General features: G+C 40.7%; 1 protein-coding gene across 2 annotated transcripts in view; it reads left to right on the top strand.

Moving 5' to 3' along the window:
• Nucleotides 1–21,997, top strand: part of jak2b (Janus kinase 2b) — a 112,273-nt gene that overhangs the window by 14,913 nt on the left and 75,363 nt on the right. The window contains exons 3-6 of one of the 2 annotated variants that reach the window (XM_061895813.1): nucleotides 11,158–11,281; nucleotides 11,353–11,470; nucleotides 17,316–17,461; nucleotides 20,998–21,289. In XM_061895813.1, coding sequence (XP_061751797.1) covers nucleotides 11,158–11,281; nucleotides 11,353–11,470; nucleotides 17,316–17,461; nucleotides 20,998–21,289 — 680 coding nt within the window. The remainder of the gene's footprint in view (nucleotides 1–11,157; nucleotides 11,282–11,352; nucleotides 11,471–17,315; nucleotides 17,462–20,997; nucleotides 21,290–21,997) is intronic. The other variant, XM_061895823.1, reaches the window with a different exon arrangement.

Raw genomic sequence — 21,997 nt, 5'->3', positions numbered from 1 at the left:
TCACACACACGAGTGAATGCAAGGCATACTTGGTCAACAACCATACAGGTCACACTGAGGGTGGCCGTGTAGACAACTTTAACACTGTTACAAATATGCGCCACACTCTGAACCCACACCAAACAAGAATGACAGACACATTTCGGGAGAACATCCGCACCGTAACACAACAGAACAAATAGCCAGAACCCCTTGCAGCACTAACTCTTCCGGGACGCTACAATATACGCTACCACCTAAAAGGTTAATTTGTTCAACCTTGGCCCGCGGCTTTGTTCGGTTTCAAATTTTGGCCCACTCTGTATTTGAGTTTGACACCCCTGCTTTAATACATCTGTTTAAACTGTAGTGTTGTTACTTTGCACTTTTGTTTGAAAATGTCCTCACTAGATTGTCTGCAACTTTGTTTGTCAATAATTTATTTAGCTACTCTGTGTGTATTTGAGCCCCCCTCCCCCTCCTTAAGATATTTTATTAACTCATAAAATACTTTTTTGCTAACACACAAATGTATTGTATTGTTATTGTTTGTTTTATTCAACTTGGCGATTTAATACTTTTAATTTCCGTAACAATTTAAAACTCACAAGAAATGCAAATTTTATTGCATTTGAAATTATATACATGCACTATAATTGTGTCGTCATTAAATCAATGGTTGATGTGGTCTCATAAAAAAATAATGGCAGTTATGTCATTTATCGGCAATAATTTGTAGGTCAGTATATCGTTAAGCAAAATGTGTTATCGGCCCAGGCCTACCTTCAATTTCCTTTTATTCATGTGTTTAGTCTACCAATCAGCAGGTGTTTCAGCGCTACATGCTGATAAAGCTACACCGATACTAGGTGTAAAAATTATCACAGATATCATTAGCACTGTATTGTTAAATGTGCTCAAAAAGTATCTGCACACACACTGACATTTTTTGACCAAGTATTTTTTCTTAATTACTAAAATGGACATATACTGTTAAGGAAAAACACTATTTTGCATGTTTTGTGTTTCTTATGCTTCAGTCCAAATCATCTTTAATGTGACTTTACGTATAACCATCAGAGGTGCACAAAAAATCGATTCACATCCATATCGTGATTCTTATTCATACCGATTCAAAATCAAGTCGTAATGTTAAAATGACAAATTAAAAAAATTAATTTTTTTAATTAAATGTTAAATGTGAAAAAAATGATATATAGCAGTGGTTCTTAACCTTGTTGGAGGTACTGAACCCCACCAGTTTCATATGCGCATCAATTATAATTCTTTTTTAACAGTTTATTATACTTTGATACTTCCATACATGACATACTGTGTAGAACAGGGGTGCCCATTACGTCGATCGCGAGCTACCAGTCGACCGCGGGGGGTGTGTCAGTCGATCTCGAGCCAGGCTTTTAAAAAAAATAGACCTAAAAATTAGTGATCATCAATCTTCACCAAGACGTCACTTAAATGACATTCACGGTACCGGAGGGTCTTGTGAGATGACGCTGGCTGCTGCAAGTTCATTATTATTCAAATATGACCGAGTGGAAGGCGAGAAACACTTTATTTCAACAGACTCTCGCGCCGTACCTTCCGTCAAAACTCTAAAGGCCGACTGCACATTTCCTATCTTCACAATAAAAGCCCTGCTTCATGCTGCCTTCGCTAACTAAATACAGAGTCTCGGAAAACTGGCGTGCACAAGCGATCCCTCAGAAAGCTGGCGTGCACATCACTTGTGCACGCCAGCTTTCCGAGACTCTTATTTTGTTAGCGCAGGCAGCATGAAGCAGGGCTTTTATTGTGAAGATAGGAAATGTGCAGTCGGCCTTTAGAGTTTTGACGGAAGGGACGGCGCTAAAGTCTGTTGAAATAAAGTGTTTCTCGCCTTCCTCTCTGTCATTTTTTCATAATAATGAACTGGCAGCAGCCAGCGTCATCTCACAAGACCCTCGGGTGCCGTGAATGTCAATCAAGCAAGCTACGGAATTTGCCGCCAATGTTTTTCTTGTAAAGTGTATGGAAGCTGGATGAATTAGATGCCAAAAACCAACCACTTTCATGTGGTATTGTACAGAAAGGACAACTTTTTTTTCTCCTCCATCTGAAAATGTGGCCGTTATCATCATTACTGTCTGATTCCAATCAATGCAAGTCATCAGAATCAGGTAATACACCAACTTATATTCTTGTTTTCCTGAAAGAAAGACATCTTTATGTGTTACACATGCTTGTATTATCATTAAACACATTTAACTTGTTTACAAAAATGTCTCTTTCATAAATAAATAAATATAAATGATATATATAAATGAGGTAGATCCCCTCGAGTTGGTCAATTGAAAAGTAGCTCGCCTGCAGAAAAAGTGTGGGCACCCCTGGTGTAGAACTCTGGGGAACCACTTTTAAAACCATAATTAATGATATTGTTTTGCTGCAAAAAAAAAGCTGTACGGCTAATAAACAAAGCAGGATATTATGACCATACCCATCCATTATTTGTTAAATCAAAACTTATGAAATTTCAAGATATTGTTTATTATAAAATAACACACATAATGTTCAAAGCAAAAATAAATACTCTTCCAGAAAGAATTCAAAAATACTTCTCTCTACAGACCAGCAAATACAATGTAAGAGATTAATCTAAGTTTATTTTACCAAAAGCAACATTAGTTGTTAAACGTAGATGTTTATCTGTTCTCGGTGTTAATTTGTGGAATTCTGTTGGTAAAGAAATAAAAATGAGTGACTCAGTATTTAATTTCAAAAATAACATGACAAAATGTATTTTAAAAAGTTATGTGAACTAGAAATTTATGTTTGTTTGGTTAAATGTTGTATTTAGAAGGTATGTAATTTTATCTATTTACAAAAAAGTGCATGTGTGTAAGTACATATTTTTGTATTATTTGTTAAAGGGCAACTTAAATGTAAATGCTGAATGACTATGTTTATTTTTGTATTACAAAATTATTAGAAAAGGTAACTTAATTGAATGTAAAAAATGTTATATTGGGCATATAAGCTTTTTTGCTTCTGCCTGTTTCAGTCATGTTATTCATTTTTGAATCGGGATCCATGTTTGAATATGTTTTTGTTAGACTGAAAATAAACTGAAACTGAAAATATGCGCATTCAACGAACCCTTCTTTAGAAAAAATTAAAATGTTTTCCAAATTCAAGACAAAGTTATGTTTTTTTACTGGTGCACAAAATGAACCGTGCATGAACATCACCTTGTTCAAAGAACAAAACCAACACAGTGCATGAACTCACAATAAACTACACACCTGCAAATCAGATGGAAAATTAGAGAGAACATTTTTTGGGGGTGTCCATAATACGCCAATAGGGAGAAATTTTTATTTACCGTATTTTTCAGAGTATAAGTCGCTACGGAGTATAAGTGGCACCGGCCGAAAATGCATAATAAAGAAGGAAAAAAAACGTATACGTCGCACTGGAGTATAAGTCGCATTTTTGGGGGGAAATTTATTTGATAATATACAACACCAAGAATGGACATTTGAAAGGGAATTCAAAATAAATTAAAGCTGCAAGCAGCGTTGGCCGGGTCCGCCTTTGGCTGCTGCCCCCGCGACCCAAACTCGGATAAGAGTTAGAAGATGGATGGATAGTAGCTACTGTCATTATAAGGTATTGTGTGTAGAATTTTGAGGACAAAAAAGATTTAAATCCATTTCACATTGTCATTGTCTAATGTTAGTCCTAAGTGTCCCAATACTTTTGCCTAGTTTAAGTCGTACGTGTCCCAATACTTTTGCCCAGTGATAGTCATAAGTGTCCCAATACTTTTGCCTAGTGTTAGTCCCAAGTGTCCCAATACTATTGTCCAGTGGTAGTCCTAAGTGTCCCAATACTTTTGCCCAGTGTTAGTCCTAAGTGTCCCAATACTTTTGTCCAGTGGTTGTCCTAAGTGTCCCAATACTTTTGTCTAGTGTACCTACCTTCTCTGCATTGTGTGGGCACGTTAGTGCTTATTGCCTTTAAGCAGCCATCTTGAGACAACAGCAGCATCAGCGCAGTGGTTCTTTGAAGGGTCATAAAATCAAAACCGGAGCAGTAATCAAAACTTTGTTGGATAGTTTTAATCCAAAGGGTTCAATCTCTCTCCTGTGCGAGTTTGAAGCCGAAACGACAAACGCACTCGGAGGAGTTTACGTTTGAAAAAAGGTGACGGGTTTTCACCAAACTTTTATTTTGAAGGGGTGATTGCCAACTTCCTGTTGATTTTTTCTGCAGGTTATCAATTATTAAAATGTAGGTCTAAGTGAGACCCACATAGAAGTTTTTGTTTCATGTCTTTCCGGCATTCCTACTGGAAGTTACAAGCCATTTTGTTTGTGTTTTCTTCCTAGGAGCAGTTTTTGCTGTGTTTTATTCAAAAATTGCGCTAGGGCACTATTTTAAGTATTGGGATTTGTTTTTTTCATTAGATCGCAATTTTCGCCAGTCCTGATGTGTGTGCCAAGTTTGGTGAGTTTTGAAGGATTTTAAGGGGGTCAAATTACAGCTCAAAGAGGCAAAAATAGCATTTTTTGCGAAAATTTTGCTTTGAATGGCTTTTTGCAAAATCTTTGTTGATTTTTGACCTAGAAAGTAAAATTATGAAATCTAGGTCTAAGTCAGTGAAGTAAAGTGAATTATATTTATATAGCGCTTTTTCTTTAGTGACTCAAAGCGCTTTCCATAGTGAAACCCAATATCTAAGTTACAATCAAACCAGTGTGGGTGGCACTGGAAGCAAGTGGGTAAAGTGTCTTGCCCAAGGACACAACGGCAGTGACTAGGCTGGCAGAAGCGGGAATTGAACCTGCAACCCTCAAATTGCTGGCACGGCCACTCTACCAACTGAGCTAAACCGCCCAATTAAAAGTCAGTCCTACGTAGAGGTTTTTGTTTCATGTCTCTACGACTTTCCTAACGGAAGTTACAAGCAGTCTTTTGAGGTTTGGTTGCTTAATAAGTTGGGAAGGCATGCCAGACCGACGTGTGTGTCAAATTTGGTGAGTTTTGAAGCATGTTAAGGGGGTCAAATTACAGCGCATAGGTGCGGAATAATAATAAAACGCACCAGTTTCAATAGGGTCCTTGGCCCATTGCAAAATGACTCCTGTGGAGTCCTTTTGCAATGGGCCTGGCGGACCCTAATAAAGAAAAGTGTACAACAGGCTGAATAAGTGTACGTTATATGAGGCATAAATAAGCAATCAATCAATCAATCAATCAATGTTTATTTATATAGCCCCAAATCACAAATGTCTCAAAGGACTGCACAAATCATTACGACTACAACATCCTCGGAAGAACCCACAAAAGGGCAAGGAAAACTCACACCCAGTGTGACAGTCAGTACTTCATCCATGGTCATCGGACCGGACCCCCTCCACAAGGGAGGGGGGGACATAGGAGAAAGAAAAGAAGCGGCAGATCAACTGGTCTAAAAAGGAGGTCTATTTAAAGGCTAGAGTATACAGATGAGTTTTAAGATGAGACTTAAATGCTTCTACTGAGGTAGCATCTCGAACTGTTACCGGGAGGGCATTCCAGAGTACTGGAGCCCGAACGGAAAACGCTCTATAGCCCGCAGACTTTTTTTGAGCTCTAGGAATCACTAATAAGCCGGAGTCTTTTGAACGCAGATTTCTTGCCGGGACATACGGTACAATACAATCGGCAAGATAGGCTGGAGCTAGACCGTGTAGTATTTTATACGTAAGTAGTAAAACCTTAAAGTCACATCTTAAGTGCACAGGAAGCCAGTGCAGGTGAGCCAGTACAGGTGTAATGTGATCAAACTTTCTTGTTCTTGTCAAAAGTCTAGCAGCCGCATTTTGTACCAACTGTAATCTTTTAATGCTAGACATTGGGAGACCCGAAAATAATACGTTACAGTAATCGAGACGAGAAGTAACAAACGCATGGATAATGATCTCGGCGTCTTTAGTGGACAGAATGGAGCGAATTTTAGCGATATTACGGAGATGAAAGAAGGCCGTTTTAGTAACGCTTTTAATGTGTGACTCAAAGGAGAGAGTTGGGTCGAAGATAATACCCAGATTTTTTACAGAGTCACCTTGTTTTATTATTTGGTTGTCAAATGTTAAAGTTGTATTATTAAATAGAGGTCGGTGTCTAGCAGGACCGATAATCAGCATTTCCGTTTTTTTGGCATTAAGTTGCAAAAAGTTAGCGGACATCCATTGTTTAATTTCATTAAGACACGCTTCCAACTGACTACAGTCCGGCGTGTTGGTCAGCTTTAAGCAACTGAGAAGGTGCCTGGTATGTTAACCTAACATATTATGGTAAGAGTCATTCGAATAACTATAACATATAGAACATGCTATACGTTTACCAAACAAACAATCTGTCACTCCTAATCGATAAATCCCATGAAATCTTGCTCCTCGGTGTCGCTTCTGAACAACTCTGCCAACTCCAAAAGTAGACAATGCGCCGCTTCCTCTTCTGTCGGTACGTCGCTTACGTCAGAGTCATCGTCAGTTGCGTAATTCACAACTCCCAGCTTGTATGACTTCCTTTTCGGTGCCATTTTTGTTCAGTCCTTCTCTCTTTTTAGAAGTTAGCGCCAATGTTGAAATGGTGGAATTAGTAGCAGGCAGCATTTTGTTCCCCACAATGCACTTCTGCCATGACCCGCCTCCGCCGAATTATCATTGGTTGACGTGTGTGTGACGATTGCTGATATCCGGCTAGTCTCTTACGTGAATGAGATAAATGTTATTTGATATTTTAGCTCGGTTGGTAGAGTGGCCGTGCCAGCAACTTGAGGGTTGCAGGTTCAATTCCCGCATCCACCATCCTAGTCACTGCCGTTGTGTCCTTGGGCAAGACCCTTTACCCACCTGCTCCCAGTGCCACCCACACTGGTTTGAATGTAATTTAGATATTGGGTTTCACTATGTAAAGCGCTATATGAATATAATTCACTTCACTTTACGGCAGGGGTGTCAAACTCAAATACAGAGTGGGCCAAAATTTAAAACGGAACAAAGCCGCGGGCCAAGGTTGAACAAATGAACCTTTTAATAGGGACCCAAACAAGTTTTGCATTAAATATTGAACAAGCAAGGCTTATATAACTTTAGTGACATGCAAAATCCAGTTTCAAATAATAATAATAATTAAATAAATATCAATGGCATATCAAATAAAATTTAAATAAAAATCGTATGCCTTTTTTTCTATTTGCAATCTTCTGAGGTAAATATAAAAAAAATTCCATGGGCTAATAATAAATTTGAAAATAAAATAATAATGAATGAACCAAACATTCAAGCCTTGAAGTAGCAAGAGAACATGCATGAATAAAACGTTAATAATTGGTCAGTTTGCTGGAAGTTTCCCGGAAGAGTTAGTGCTGCAAGGGGTTCTGGGTATTTGTTCTGTTGTGTTGCGGTGCGGATGTCCACCCGAAAAGTGGTTGTCGTTCTTGTTTGGTATGGGTTCACAGTGTGGCGCATATTTGTAACAGTGCTAAGGTTGTTTATACGCCCACCCTCAGTGTGACCTGTATGGCTGTTGACCAAGTATGCCTTGCATTCACTTGTGTGTGTGTGTGTGTGTGTGTGTGTGTGTGTGTGTGTGTGTGTGTGTGTGTAAAAGCCACAAATATTATCAATCAATCAATCAATGTTTACTTATATAGCCCTAAATCACTAGTGTCTCAAAGGGCTGCACAAACCACCACGACATCCTCGGTAGGAAAACTCACACCCAGTGGGACATTGGTGACAATAATGACTATGAGAACCTTAGAGAGGAGGAAAGCAATGGATGTCGAGCGGGTCTAACATGATACTGTGAAAGTTCAATCCACAATGGATACAACACAGTCGCGAGAGTCCAGTCCAAAGAGGATCCAAGACACAGCAGCGAGAGTCCCGTTCACAGCGGAGCCAGCAGGAAACCATCCCAAGCGTAGGCGGACCAGCAGCGCAGAGATGTCCCCAGCCGATACACAGGCGAGCAGTACATGGCCACCGGATCGGACCGGACCCCCTCCACAGGGGAGAGTGGGACATAGAAGAAAAAGAAAAGAAACAGCAGATCAACTGGTCTAAAAAGGGAGTCTATTTAAAGGCTACAGTATACAAATGAGTTTTAAGGTGAGACTTAAATGCTTCTACTGAGGTGGCATCTCGAACTGTTACCGGGAGGGCATTCCAGAGTACTGGAGCCCGAACGGAAAACGCTCTATAGCCCGCAGACTTTTTTTGGGCTTTGGGAATCACTAACAAGCCGGAGTCCTTTGAACGCAGATTTCTTGCCGGGACATATGGTACAATACAATCGGCAAGATAGGATGGAGCTAGACCGTGTAGTATTTTATACGTAAGTAGTAAAACCTTAAAGTCACATCTTAAGTGCACAGGAAGCCAGTGCAGGTGAGCCAGTACAGGCGTAATGTGATCAAACTTTCTTGTTCTTGTCAAAAGTCTAGCAGCCGCATTTTGTACCAACTGTAATCTTTTAATGCTAGACATGGGGAGACCCGAAAATAATACGTTACAGTAGTCGAGGCGAGACGTAACAAACGCATGGATAATGATCTCAGCGTCTTTAGTGGACAGAATGGAGCGAATTTTAGCGATATTACGGAGATGAAAGAAGGCCGTTTTAGTAACGCTTTTAATGTGTGCCTCAAAGGAGAGAGTTGGGTCGAAGATAATACCCAGATTCTTTACCGTGTCGCCTTGTTTAATTGTTTGGTTGTCAAATGTTAGAGTTGTATTATTAAATAGAGGTCGGTGTCTAGCAGGACCGATAATCAGCATTTCCGTTTTTTTGGCGTTGAGTTGCAAAAAGTTAGCGGACATCCATTGTTTAATTTCATTAAGACACGCCTCCAGCTGACTACAATCCGGCGTGTTGGTCAGCTTTAGGGGCATGTAGAGTTGGGTGTCATCAGCATAACAGTGCCAAGCTGTTAGTATGGAGGAAAAGCGGACGTGATGACAGGTTTTCGAGAACGCTAAAGGCAGTGCCTTAAATGCACGCCCCCAATATAGTTGGGCCAGCTCTAATGCTAAATTGATATTGCCTCAAGGGCCAAATTAAATTAAACGGGCCGCGGGGCAGAGTTTGACACCCATGTTTTACGGTAATGTGTTAATAATTTCACACAAAGGCAAAGGCTCCATCAAAACCCTGAGGCCGACTCACCAAACCCAGAGGGTTCGATCGAACCCTGGTTAAGAACCACTGATATATAGTAATAAGAATCCATTTTTAAAAAATATAACTTTTTAGGCCATCTCCACGCAACCAGAAAAGGCTTTTATATGCTGTAACCTGTTTTGAAAAAGTTTCATTTTAACTAACACTTTTCGAGAATTGGTTTGATTTGAGAAATCACGCTGAGTGGAGACTCGTGATGAATTGAATCACCCCCCCACCCCCAAGAATCGGATCGAATCGTTGGGTGCCTAAAGATTCACACCCACTCCTAATCATCAATTAGATATAAGAATAATAACAGCTTCTCTCCAATTATTAGCTGCTTCCAATTAGCTTCCTATCCTTTTTGGGCTTAGGTCAGGGGTCAGCAACCCACGGCTCTTTAGTGCCGCCCTAGTGGCTCTCTGGAGCTTTTTCAAAAATGTATGAAAAATGGAAAAAGATGAGAGATAAAAAATATATTTTTGTATTAATATAGTTTGTGTAGGAGGACCAACATGACACAAACGTCCCTAATTGTTATAAAGCACACTGTTTATATTAAACATGCTTCACTGATTCGAGTATTTGGCGAGCGCCGTTTTGTCCTACTACTTTTGGCAGTCCTTGAACTCACCGCGGTTTGTTTACATGCATAACTTTCTCCGACTTTCTAAGACGTGTTTTATGCCACTTCTTTTTCCACCAAACTTACAATGTTGTGCATGAATGCACAAAGGTGAGTTTTGTTGATGTTATTGACTTGTGTGGAGTGCTAATCAGACATATTTGGTCACTGCATGACTGCAAGCTAATCTGTGCTAACATGCTATTTGGGCTAGTTGTATGTACATATTGCAAAATTATGCCTCATTTGTAGCTATGTTTGAGCTCATTTAGTTTCCTTTAAGTGCTCTTAGTTAAATTTATATCTCATGACACACTATCTGTATGCAATATGGCTTTTAATTTTTTGCGGCTCCAAACAGATTTGTTTTTGTATTTTTGGTCCAATCTGGCTCTCTTTCTCCGACTTTCTAAGACGTGTTTTATGCCACTTCTTTTTCCATCTCATTTTGTCCACCAAACTTATAATGCTGTGCATGAATGCACAAAGGTGAGTTTTGTTGATGTTATTGACTTATGTGGAGTGTTAATCAGACATATTTGGTCACTGCATGACTGCAAGCTAATCTGTGCTAACATGCTATTTGGGCTAGTTGTATGTACATATTGCAAAATTATGCCTCATTTGTTGCTATATTTGAGCTCATTTAGTTTCCTTTAAGTGCTCTTAATTCAATTTATATCTCATGACACACTATCTGTATGCAATATGGCTTTTAATTTTTTGCGGCTCCAGACAGATTTGTTTTTGTATTTTTGGTCCAATCTGGCTCTCTTTCTCCGACTTTCTAAGACGTGTTTTATGCCACTTCTTTTTCCATCTCATTTTGTCCACCAAACTTATAATGCTGTGCATGAATGCACAAAGGTGAGTTTTGTTGATGTTATTGACTTATGTGGAGTGTTAATAAGACATATTTGGTCACTGCACGACTGCAAGCTAATCTGTGCTAACATGCTATTTGGGCTAGTTGTATTTACATATTGCAAAATTATGCCTCATTTAGTTTCCTTTAAGTGCTCTTAGTTCAATTTATATCTCATGACACACTATCTGTATGAAATATGGCTTTTAATTTTTTGCGGCTCCAGAAAGATTTGTTTTTGTATTTTTGGTCCAATCTGGCTCTTTCAACATTTTGGGTTGCCAAGCCCTGGCTTAGGTGAATAAACCCTCTGCATAAGTAGGGTTGGGATATTTTATATTTTACCAAAATGAACCATGTTGTCTCACTACTCGGAGTAAACAGAGATGGAATTAGGAATGACGCTGGTTTGGATTTAAGCAATGCACGTCTGACACAATGTGTGTTTGTACCCCTTGTGTATCTTCAGGTGTATCGCCTCTCTACTGCAGCCTTTTTGGCATCTTCAGAGAGCGAGACTGCCTGTGGTTCTCGCCCAACCACATTTTTCACCTTGACGAGTCCGCCTCAGAAGATGTGTTTTTTAGAATAAGGTAGCCGACGTCCTTCTCCAGAGCTGGTTCTTCCTCCAAATATGCCGCCTGACGATGTTGTTGTTTAACAGGTACTACTACCCTGGCTGGTTCAGCGGTGGGGCGTCCCAGGCGCATCGATACGGGGTCACGAAAGGATCGGAAAGTCCTGTCCTCGATGACAATGTGATGTCATACCTGTTCTTTCAGGTGAATACCTCACTACGGGTTTTGTCAGTCTTTGTTGTTTGTCGGGATTTGGCCAATCAGATCAATTGTTCTCCGCGTATCAGTTGCGTAGTCTTTAGTACTTTGACCAGGAACACTGATGAAGACACTGTTTTCTGTCAATAAATCAATGAATCGAATTAGAAATGGTTCACAAAGCACATTCTCCATGTCCATGTCAACACAAATGTTTACCTTTCCTATTGAGGTTGTGGACACCTCTCCCGTCCAAAGGCAAAACCCAGTCACTCAATTTTGGTCAAAACTGAGCTGATAATAATTTTGGAGTTCCTAGGTCAGGGGTGCCCATTACGTCGATCGCGAGCTACCAGTCGACCGCGGGGGGTGTGTCAGTCGATCTCCAGCCTGGCCTTTAAAAAAGATAGACCTAAAAATTAGTGATCATCAATCTTCACCAAGACGTCACTTAAACGACATTCACGGTACCGGAGGGTCTTGTGAGAACACACTGGCTGCTGCAAGATCATTATTATGAAAATATGACCGAGAGGAAGGCGAGAAACACTTTTTATTTCACCAGACTCTCGCGTCGTACCTTCCGTCAAAACTCTAAAGGCCGACTGCACATTTCCTATCTTCACAATAAAAGCCCTGCTTCATGCTGCCTGCGCTAACTAAATACAGAGTCTCGGAAAACTGGCGTGCACAAGCGATCCCTCAGAAAGCTGGCGTGCACATCACTTGTGCACGCCAGTTTTCTGAGACTCTTATTTTGTTAGCGCAGGCAGCATGAAGCAGGGCTTTTATTGTGAAGATAGGAAATGTGCAGTCGGCCTTTAGAGTTTTGACGGAAGGGACGGCGCGAAAGTCTGTTGAAATAAAAAGTGTTTCTCGCCTTCCTCTCTGTCATTTTTTCATAATAATGAACTGGCAGCAGCCAGCGTCATCTCACAAGACCCTCGGGTGCCGTGAATGTCAATCAAGCAAGCTACGGAATTTGCCGCCAATGTTTTTCTTGTAAAGCGTATGGAAGCTGGATGAATTAGATGCCAAAAACCGGCGTTATCATCATTACTGTCTGATTCCAGTCAATGCAAGTCATCAGAATCAGGTAATACACCAACTTATATTCTTGTCTTTCTGAAAGAAAGACATCTATATGTGTTACACATGCTTGTATTATCATTAAACACATTTAACTTGTTTACAAAAATGTCTCTTTCATAAATAAATAAATATAAATGATATATATAAATGAGGTAGATCCCCTCGAGTTGGTCAATTGAAAAGTAGCTCGCCTGCAGAAAAAGTGTGGGCACCCCTGTCCTAGGTGATATGCTTTACATTAGTGTATGCGATATTGTAAGCTGTTACGCGCATGGCAGGACCTAGCAACTACTACATAACCCTGTAGCAACAACAGAAAAACCTAGTATCTTAAGGGACTTCTTTGTCAGTCGCCTTATTGTCTTTAATGAGACATTTGCACGAATGGGGGCCGACGGTCAACCAGATTATGTGATGTTATGGCACGAGGGGATATTTGGAAGATTGGCCCAGGACGTTGCAAGCACCTTCATTAAATGTATTGTTCTTGATTCTTCCCCTTGCATACTCTTTTGGGCAGATAGCTGTGGAGGTCAAAATAAAAACTGGACGCTGTACACGGCTCTTGCCCAATGTGCAAACGCAGAATGGGGCCCACCCGAGATTGTGATAAAATATCTGGAAAAAGGGCACACGTTCATGAGAGCAGATTCGATCCATGGCTCAATCGGCAAGAAAACGAAAGCTTAAGAAAACATCGATACGTTTGATGACTTTGTAGATCTTTGTAAGACAGCATCAAGATAGATTGGTTTTCCTTTGTTTTCTCAAAACCAGCTGCAAGTGAGTTACTAGGTTTTGCCTTTGTACGGGAGACCTGCTCTCAAAAACCTTGCCCCCTGCCACGGGTGGTGGTGGTTTGGCAGCAAAGATTACATCATGTCTGTTGTCCACAGCTTTATCTGGGCTCAATAATAATACAAACCCCGTTTCCATATGAGTTGGGAAATTGTGTTAGATGTAAATATAAACGGAATACAATGATTTGCAAATCATTTTCAACCCATATTCAGTTGAATGCACTACAAAGACAAAATAAATGATGTTCAAACTCATAATTTTTTTTTTTTTTTTGCAAATAATAATTAACTTAGAATTTCATGGCTGCAACACGTGCCAAAGTAGTTGGGAAAGGGCATGTTCACCGCTGTGTTACATCACCTTTTCTTTTAACAACACTCAATAAACGTTTGGGAACTGAGGGAACTAATTGTTGAAACTTTGAAAATGGAATTCTTTCCCATTCTTGTTTTATGTAGAGCTTCAGTCGTTCAACAGTCCGGGGTCTCCGATGTCGTATTTTACGCTTCATAATGCGCCACACATTTTCGATGAGAGACAGGTCTGGACTGCAGGCGGGCCAGGAAAGTACCCGCACTCTTTTGTTACGAAGCCACGCTGTTGTAACACATGCTGAGTGTGGCTTGGCATTGTCTTGCTGAAATAAGCAGGGGCGTCCATGAAAAAGACGGCGCTTAGATGGCAGCATATGTTGTTCCAAAACCTGTATGTACCTTTCAGCATCAATGGTGCCTTCGCAGATGTGTAAGTTACCCATGCCTTGGGCACTAATGCACCCCCATACCATCACAAATGCTGGCTTTTGAACTTTGCGTCGATAACAGTCTGGATGGTTCGCTTCCCCTTTGGTCCGGATGACACGATGTCGAATATTTCCAAAAAACAATTTGAAATGTGGACCCGTCAGACCACAGAACACTTTTCCTCTTTGCGTCAGTCCATCTTAGATGATCTCGGGCCCAGAGAAGCCGGCGATGTTTCTGGATGTTGTTGATAAAGGGCTTTCGCTTTGCATAGTAGAGCTTTAACTTGCACTAACAGATGTAGCGACCAACTGTATTTAGTGACAGTGGTTTTCTGAAGTGTTCCTGAGCCAATGTGGTGATATCCTTTAGCGATTGATGTCGGTTTTTGATACAGTGCCGTCTGAAGGATAGAAAGGTGACGGTCATTCAATGTTGGTTTCCGGCCATGTCGCTTACGTGGAGTGATTTCTCTAGATTCTCTGAACCTTTTGATGATATTATGGAGCGTAGATGTTGAAATCCCTAAATTTCTTGCAATTGCACTTTGAGAAACGTTGTTCTTAAACTGTTTGACTATTTGCTCACACAGTTGTGGACAAAGGGGTGTACCTCGCCCCATCCTTTCTTGTGAAAGACTGAGCATTTTTGGGGAAGCTGTTTTTATACCCAATCGTGGCGCCCACCTGTTCCCAATTAGCCTGCACACATGTGGGATGTTCCAAATAAGTGTTTGATGAGCATTCCTCAACTTTATCAGTATTCATTGCCACCTTTCCCAAGTTCTTTGTCACGTGTTGCTGGCATCAAATTCTAAAGTTAATGATAATTTGCAAAATAAATAAATGTTTATCAGTTTGAACATCAAATATGTTGTCTTTGTAGCATATTCAACTGAATATGGGTTGAAAAGGATTTGCAAATCATTGTTTTCCGTTTATATTTACATCTAACACAATTTCCCAACTCATATGGAAACGGGGTTTGTAATAATAATATTGAATTCCATTTGTAACGCACTTTACATTTGTTAAAATCTCAAAATGCTATAAAGATTTAAAATATTACAATTAAAAATAATCGAAAGTTAAAATATGTAATTAAAGAATAAAATATAAATGAAAGCATGACACACACTAGATAAATATTAGATAAAACAGAAACATAAAGATGGAAATAAAAGCATGAAAGCACTGTATAAAACAGATAGGCAAGCAGTATATTTAAAAACAATAAGGCAGAGAAATTAGATAAAAGATGGGCTAAAAAGGTGTTTTTTTTAGTCCCTTCTTAAAACTGTCAACTGACTGTGGTGCTTTAAGATGATCGGGAAGAGCATTCCAGAGTTCGGGTGCGGTCGAGCAGAAAGCCCGACGGCCCATTGATTGTAAGTTTGTCTTGATGGGTTTGAGGAGGTTAGTGTTTGAGGAGCGAAGGTTGCGGGGAAACTAGGTCCTTAAAGGGGAACATTATCACAATTTCAAAAGGGTTAAAAACAATAAAAATCAGTTCTCAGTGGCTTGTTGTATTTTTTTGAAGTTTTTTTCAAAATTTTACCGCTCTCGGAATATCCCTAAATAAAGCTTTAAAGTGCCTTATTTTCGTCTCTCTGCGAAGACACTGGCCATTTCCCTGTGACGTCACACAGTGCTGCCAATGTAAACAAACAATGGGAATACCACAGCAAGATATAGTGACATTAGCTCGGATTCAAACTCGGATTTCAGCGATTTAAGCAATTCAACAGATTACACATGTATTGAAACAGATGGTTGGAGTGTGAAAATATTGAAGAAGAAACTGAAGCTATTGAGCGAATAGCTATTGACGCTATTCATAGCCATAGCATGGCCGAAATAGCTGCGTTAGCATCGCCGGTAAAATGTGCGGACCAAACGATCAGGACTTTCGCATCTTTTGACACTGGAGCAACTTAAATCCGTCGATTGGTAAGTGTTTGTTTCGCATTAAATGTGGGTGGAAGGAAACTTAATATAGTTGCAAATGCATCTACAGGTTATCCATACATCTCTGATCCATGTCTGCTGTAGCACCGCCGGTAAATAGCATGTTAGCATCGATTAGCGTAGCATGTTAGCATCGATTAGCTGGCAGTCAACATCAACAAAACTCACCTTTGTGATTTTGTTGACTATCGTTACAAATGCATTTGCAGGTTATCCATACATCTCTGTGCCATGTCTGCCTTAGCATCGCCGGTCAAATGTGGAGACACTCCGGCACATTCAATGGGGGTCTGGCGGCAGACACTTTGGCATCTTCGGGCCAGTGGTGCAACTTGAATCCCTCCCTGTTAGTGTTGTTACACCCTCCGACAACACACCGACGAGGCATGATGTCTCCAAGGTTCCAAAAAATAGTCCAAAAAACGGAAAATAACAGAGCTGAGACCCGGTGTTTGTAATGTGTTGAAAATGAAAATGGCGGGTGTGTTACCTCGGCGACGTCACATTCTGACGTCATCGCCTCCAGCTTGATAAACTGAAAGGCGTTTAATTCGCCAAAATTCACCCATTTAGAGTTTGTAAATCGGTTAAAAAAAATAGATGGTCTTTTTTCTGCACCATCAAGGTATATATTGACGCTTACATAGGTCTGGTGATAATGTTCCCCTTTAAGGTAGGAGGGGGCGTTGCAGTAGATGCATTGATGAGTTAGCAGGTTAATCTGGAATTGTGTCCGGGATGCAATAGATTAGATAGTACTTTATTTATTCCGTCAGGAGAGTTCCTTCAGGAAAATTACAATTTTCAGCACAATCCCATTCAAGATCAGACAAACATTACAGGGAGACAGAACAGGATCGCTGACGGGTCTGCCGGCTTCCAGCGCCCCCTACAAAAAAGATGACATACAGGTAAACAAGGGGGGGATGGGAGAAAAGAATAGAAGATTAAAATAAAATTTAAAAAATCGGTCTTAGCCTGGGCCCTGGAGTGGGGGTGCAGACTGAGGCCAAGGGGGAAAAAAAACAACAACTCATAGCCATAGTACACATATAGTACACAATAGGGAGCCAGTGGAGTGATTTGAGGATGGGTGTGATATGACTCGTCAGGATTCTCGCCGCGCTGTTTTGGATGTCCTGGAGCTTTTTGATGCTCTTTTTGGAGACCCTGACGAGAAGCGATCACTGATAATATTGTCGAAAAACTGCACTGTGCTAATCCCCCCCCCCCCCTCTTTTCTCACAGTGGAGGAGTGATTTTATAAGCGGCTTGGTCCAGATCTCCAACTCTCACGAGACCCAGGAAGAGTGCCTGGGTCTGGCTGTGCTGGACATAACTCGGACCGCCAAGGAGAGGCAGATTCTGCCGCTGGACATTTACCGCTCTATAAGGTAAGCAAGCACCTCAATAAGTCCTGTTTCCACTAATAAAACATTAAAAAAGTTCATTTGTGTTTAACATTAGTCAGACTACTTATTGGCAATGTCTTTTACAGAGTGATACATATCAGGATACAGGAATACATACATACATGATACATTTTTTTTTTTTTTAAAGGGGAACATTATCACCAAACCTATGTAAGCGTCAATATATACCTTGATGTTGCAGAAAAAAGACCATGTATTTTTTTAACCGATTTCCGAACTCTAAATGGGTGAAATTTGGCGAATTAAACGCCTTTCTGTTTATCGCTCTGGAGGGGATGACGTCAGAATGTGGCGTCGCCGAGGTAATACAGCCGCCATTTTCATTTTCAACCCATTGTAAACATTGGGTCTCAGCTCTGTCATTTTCCGTTTTTTCGACAATTTTTTGGGGAACCTTGGAGACATCAAGCCTCGTCGGTGTGTTGTCGGCGGGTGTAACAACACTAACAGGGAGGGATTCAAGTTGCACCACTGGCAAGAAATCTGCCGCCAGACCCCCATTGAATGTACCAGAGTGTCTGCACATTTGACCGGCGATGCTAAGACAGACATGGCACAGAGATGTATGGATAACCTGCAGATGCATTTGTAACGATTAAGTCAACGAAATCGAGGGACGGCGTGGCGCAGTGGGAGAGTGGCCGTGCGCAACCCGAGGGTCCCTGGTTCAAATCCCACCTAGTACCAACTTGGTCACGTCCGTTGTGTCCTGAGCAAGACACTTCACCCTTGCTCCTGATGGGTGCTGGTTGGCGCCTTGCATGGCAGCTCCCTCCGTCAGTGTGTGAATGTGTGTGTGAATGGGTAAATGTGGAAGTAATGTCAAAGCGCTTTGAGTACCTTGAAGGTAGAAAAGCGCTATACAAGTACAACCCATTTATTTATTTAAATCACAAAGATGAGTTTTGTTGATGTTGTTGACTTATGTGCTAATCAGACATATTTGGTCACGGCATGACTGCCAGCTAATCGATGCTAACATGCTATTTACGCTAGCTGTATGTACATTTGAAACGAGATACCCACATTTAACGCGAAACAAACACTTACCAATCGACGGATTTAAGTTGCTCCAGTGTCACAAGATGCGAAAGTCCTGATCGTTTGGTCCGCACATTTTACCGGCGATGCTAATAAGGCAGCCATGCTATTGGCCACTTCATTAGGTACACCCATGCTATGGCCGAATAGCGTCAATAGCTATTCGCTCAATATCTTCAATTTCGTTTTCGCTATCTGCCTCCAGACTCCGACCATCTGTTTCAATACATGCGTAATCTGTTGAATCGCTTGAACCGCTGAAATCCGAGTCTGAATCCGAGCTAACGTCGCTATATCTTGCTGTGGTAACCGCCATGTTGTTTGTATTGGCAGCCCTGTATGACGTCACAGGGAAAGGGACAGTCGCATCGCAAATCGGGAAAATCAAGAACTTTAAAGCTTTTTTTTAGGGATATTCCGAGTGGTGCAAAATTTTGAAAAAAACTTCGTAAAATAAAACAAGCCACCGGGAACTGATTTTTATTGTTTTTAACCCTTTTGAAATTGTGCTAATGTTCCCCTTTAAAAAGGATATATCAGCGCCGTGGCAGCGACTTGAGGGTTCCAGCCACTGGGCTGGATCTGACCAATCGAAGTCTAGAAGCACGAACTGATGAAGCCTACTCGGATGAGCAGCGAAACGTTTTCTAAGACAAACCAAAAAGTCTGTTTACGATCAATTGAAGGCCCTGAGATGACATTCAAAACAGGGTTGCTCACTCTGCAGTGACACCCGCCTGACCCTAACAGGTCCTGGCTTTACTTTTAAGATGTGTAGCAAAGCCCTTTCCCTCCCTCTTTTTATGCCCACACAAAGCGCACAGGGTGGGTCAGATGTGGTGGTATCATGTCCATGAATAAGAGGAAAAGTAACACATGCCACTCGTACAACATCATGACAAAGTAAATGTTGCATGAGGACAGAGGTGGGTAGTAACGCGCTACATTTACTCCTTTACATCTACTTGAGTAACTTTTGGGATAAATTGTACTTCTAAGAGTAGTTTTTATGCAACATACTTTTACTTTTACTTGAGTATATTTATAGAGAAGAAACGCTACTTTTACTCGGCTCCATTTATCTACAATCAGCTCGTTACTCGCTACTTTTTTTAATCGATCTGTTAATGCACGCTTTGTTTGTTTTGATTTTGTCAGACACGCATTCAAAGTAGAATCTACGCATGCCCGCGTTTCACCAATCAAATGCAGTCACTGGTGACGTTGGACCAATCAAACAAAACCAGGCGGTCACGTGACCGTCACACGTGGAATCCGACCTAAAAAAGTTGACTAACTTATTGGGGTGTTACCATTTAGTGGTCAATTGTGCAGAATATGTACTGTACTGTGCTATCTACTAATAAAAGTTTCAATCAATCAATCAAAAGTGTAAAGGAAAAAAGACACTTTTTATTTCAACCGTACTTCCCGTCAAAAGCCTAAAGACTGATCGCACAGTTCCTGTCTTCACAATAAAAGCGCCGCTCCTTCGCGCCTGCGCTAACAAAATAAGAGTCTCCGAAAGCCAGCGCGAGCAAGCTACGGAGTTTGCCGCCAATGTATTTCCTGTAAAGTGTATAAAAACGAATATGGAAGCTGGACAAATAAGATGCCAAAAACCAACGACTTTCATGTGGTATTAGACAGAAAAGAGGAACTTTTTTTCTCCTCCATTTGAAAATGTGGACATTATCAGCACTATACTGTTTGATTCCAATCAATGCAAGTCATCAGAATCAGGTAATACACCAACTTATATTCTTGTCTTCATGAAAGATATGAATCTATATGTTAAACATGCATGTATATTCATTAAAACACCTTTAACATGTCAACAAAAACGGCAAAATAAATAACTATAAATTATATATATATATATGATATGTGTGTGTATGTATATATGAGGTAGATCACCTCGACTTGGTCATTTATTAAGTAATTGATTAACGTTGAAAAACTTATTGGGGTGTTACCATTTAGTGGTCAATTGTACGGAATATGTACTGTACTGTGCAATCTACTAATACAAGTTTCAATCAATCAATCAATCAATCAATCGATGAATGCCTACTGAGCCTATGGTGCTGTTAAGTTATTGTGGCTCAATTTGCCTTATTTTTTTTATTTTGATGTATTATTATTTAATATATATTATTGTTTTAGTTGCTTAAGAGATATTCCTAGCTCTGAATTTGCTCGTTGCTATTTTTATGTTTTTGTGCATTATTTGTTGCCGTAATCATTAAACAGGTTACTCATCAGTTACTCAGTACTTGAGTAGTTTTTTCACAACATACTTTTTACTTTTACTCAAGTAAATATTTGGATGACTACTACTTACTTTTACTTGAGTAATAAATCTCTAAAGTAACAGTACTCTTGAGTACAATTTCTGGCTACTCTACCCACCTCTGCATGAGGACTATAACTTATATCCCGCTCTCCCTCTCTAGCTACAAGTCCTTCCTGCCCAAGGACATGCGAGCGCAGATCGAAGACTGCAACTTCCTGACGCGCAAACGCATCCGCTTTCGCTTCAAGCGCTTCATCCAGCAGTTTGGTCAGTGCCGCACCACGGTGCGTGACCTCAAGCTCAAATACCTCATCTGCATGGAGTCCCTGGAGAAGGCCTTCTACACGGAGACCTTCAATGTCCGGGAGGCATCCAGCGGGCAGCTCATCATCCTGGTGGCGGCGGACACCGGCATCCAGTGGTGCCGGGAGAAGCTGAAAGATTCCGACCAGGTTGGTGCTCACGCGTATTAAGCAAACATTCCTGGTAAAGATTGGTTGTGAGTTCTGTTAATTAAATACATATTATATAATATATACACTGTAGTTAATAAATATGTGTTAATTGTTCAGTTACTATGTAATCCAAATATCTAATGGGAGACACAGCTTAGGAGAAACCTCCGCTAAGGCCACAGTTCGTTTCCTGAAGACGTCGGAATAAATGGAAGCATTCCGAGTTCTTCCTGTTAAGTTGAAACACTGATGACATCTATTAATCAGACAAGAAGCAAGGAGCCATGCAGAGACAGAGTTCAATTTAGCTCAGGAGGACAACGCACGGAGCTGCACAGTTAGTCACAGTCTCACCCTACGCTCTAAGGTTCATCTCCCGAGCCCTTCTATTTATTCAGGAGTTCCATAGTCAACATCACTGAGGCCGCCTTTAAAAGGAGTAGTCACATATTATGCAAAGCAGGTCCACTACGCACAATATGTGACGGAATGTGCTGGGCCTTGTGATTTCCTTGTTGTCTGCTTTGTCTGTGTGCTGTCATCTTATCTTCGTTGAGGTCCTTGAAGTCCTTGGCTGTTAGCAGGCTAAAACAAAGATAAGATCTGCGTCTGAGGCCACCCCTCAGACAAGAAGTTTTGTCCTTGCACAGATAGAAATAATGCAGCTTGAGCACAATCGCTAATAACTATAGCAACGGACTTTAA

Source organism: Nerophis ophidion, linkage group LG01, assembly GCF_033978795.1.
Source record: "Nerophis ophidion isolate RoL-2023_Sa linkage group LG01, RoL_Noph_v1.0, whole genome shotgun sequence".
NCBI lineage: Eukaryota > Metazoa > Chordata > Actinopteri > Syngnathiformes > Syngnathidae > Nerophis > Nerophis ophidion.
Note: the sequence above shows the minus strand (reverse complement) of the source record. Positions and strands in the feature narration are given on the sequence as shown.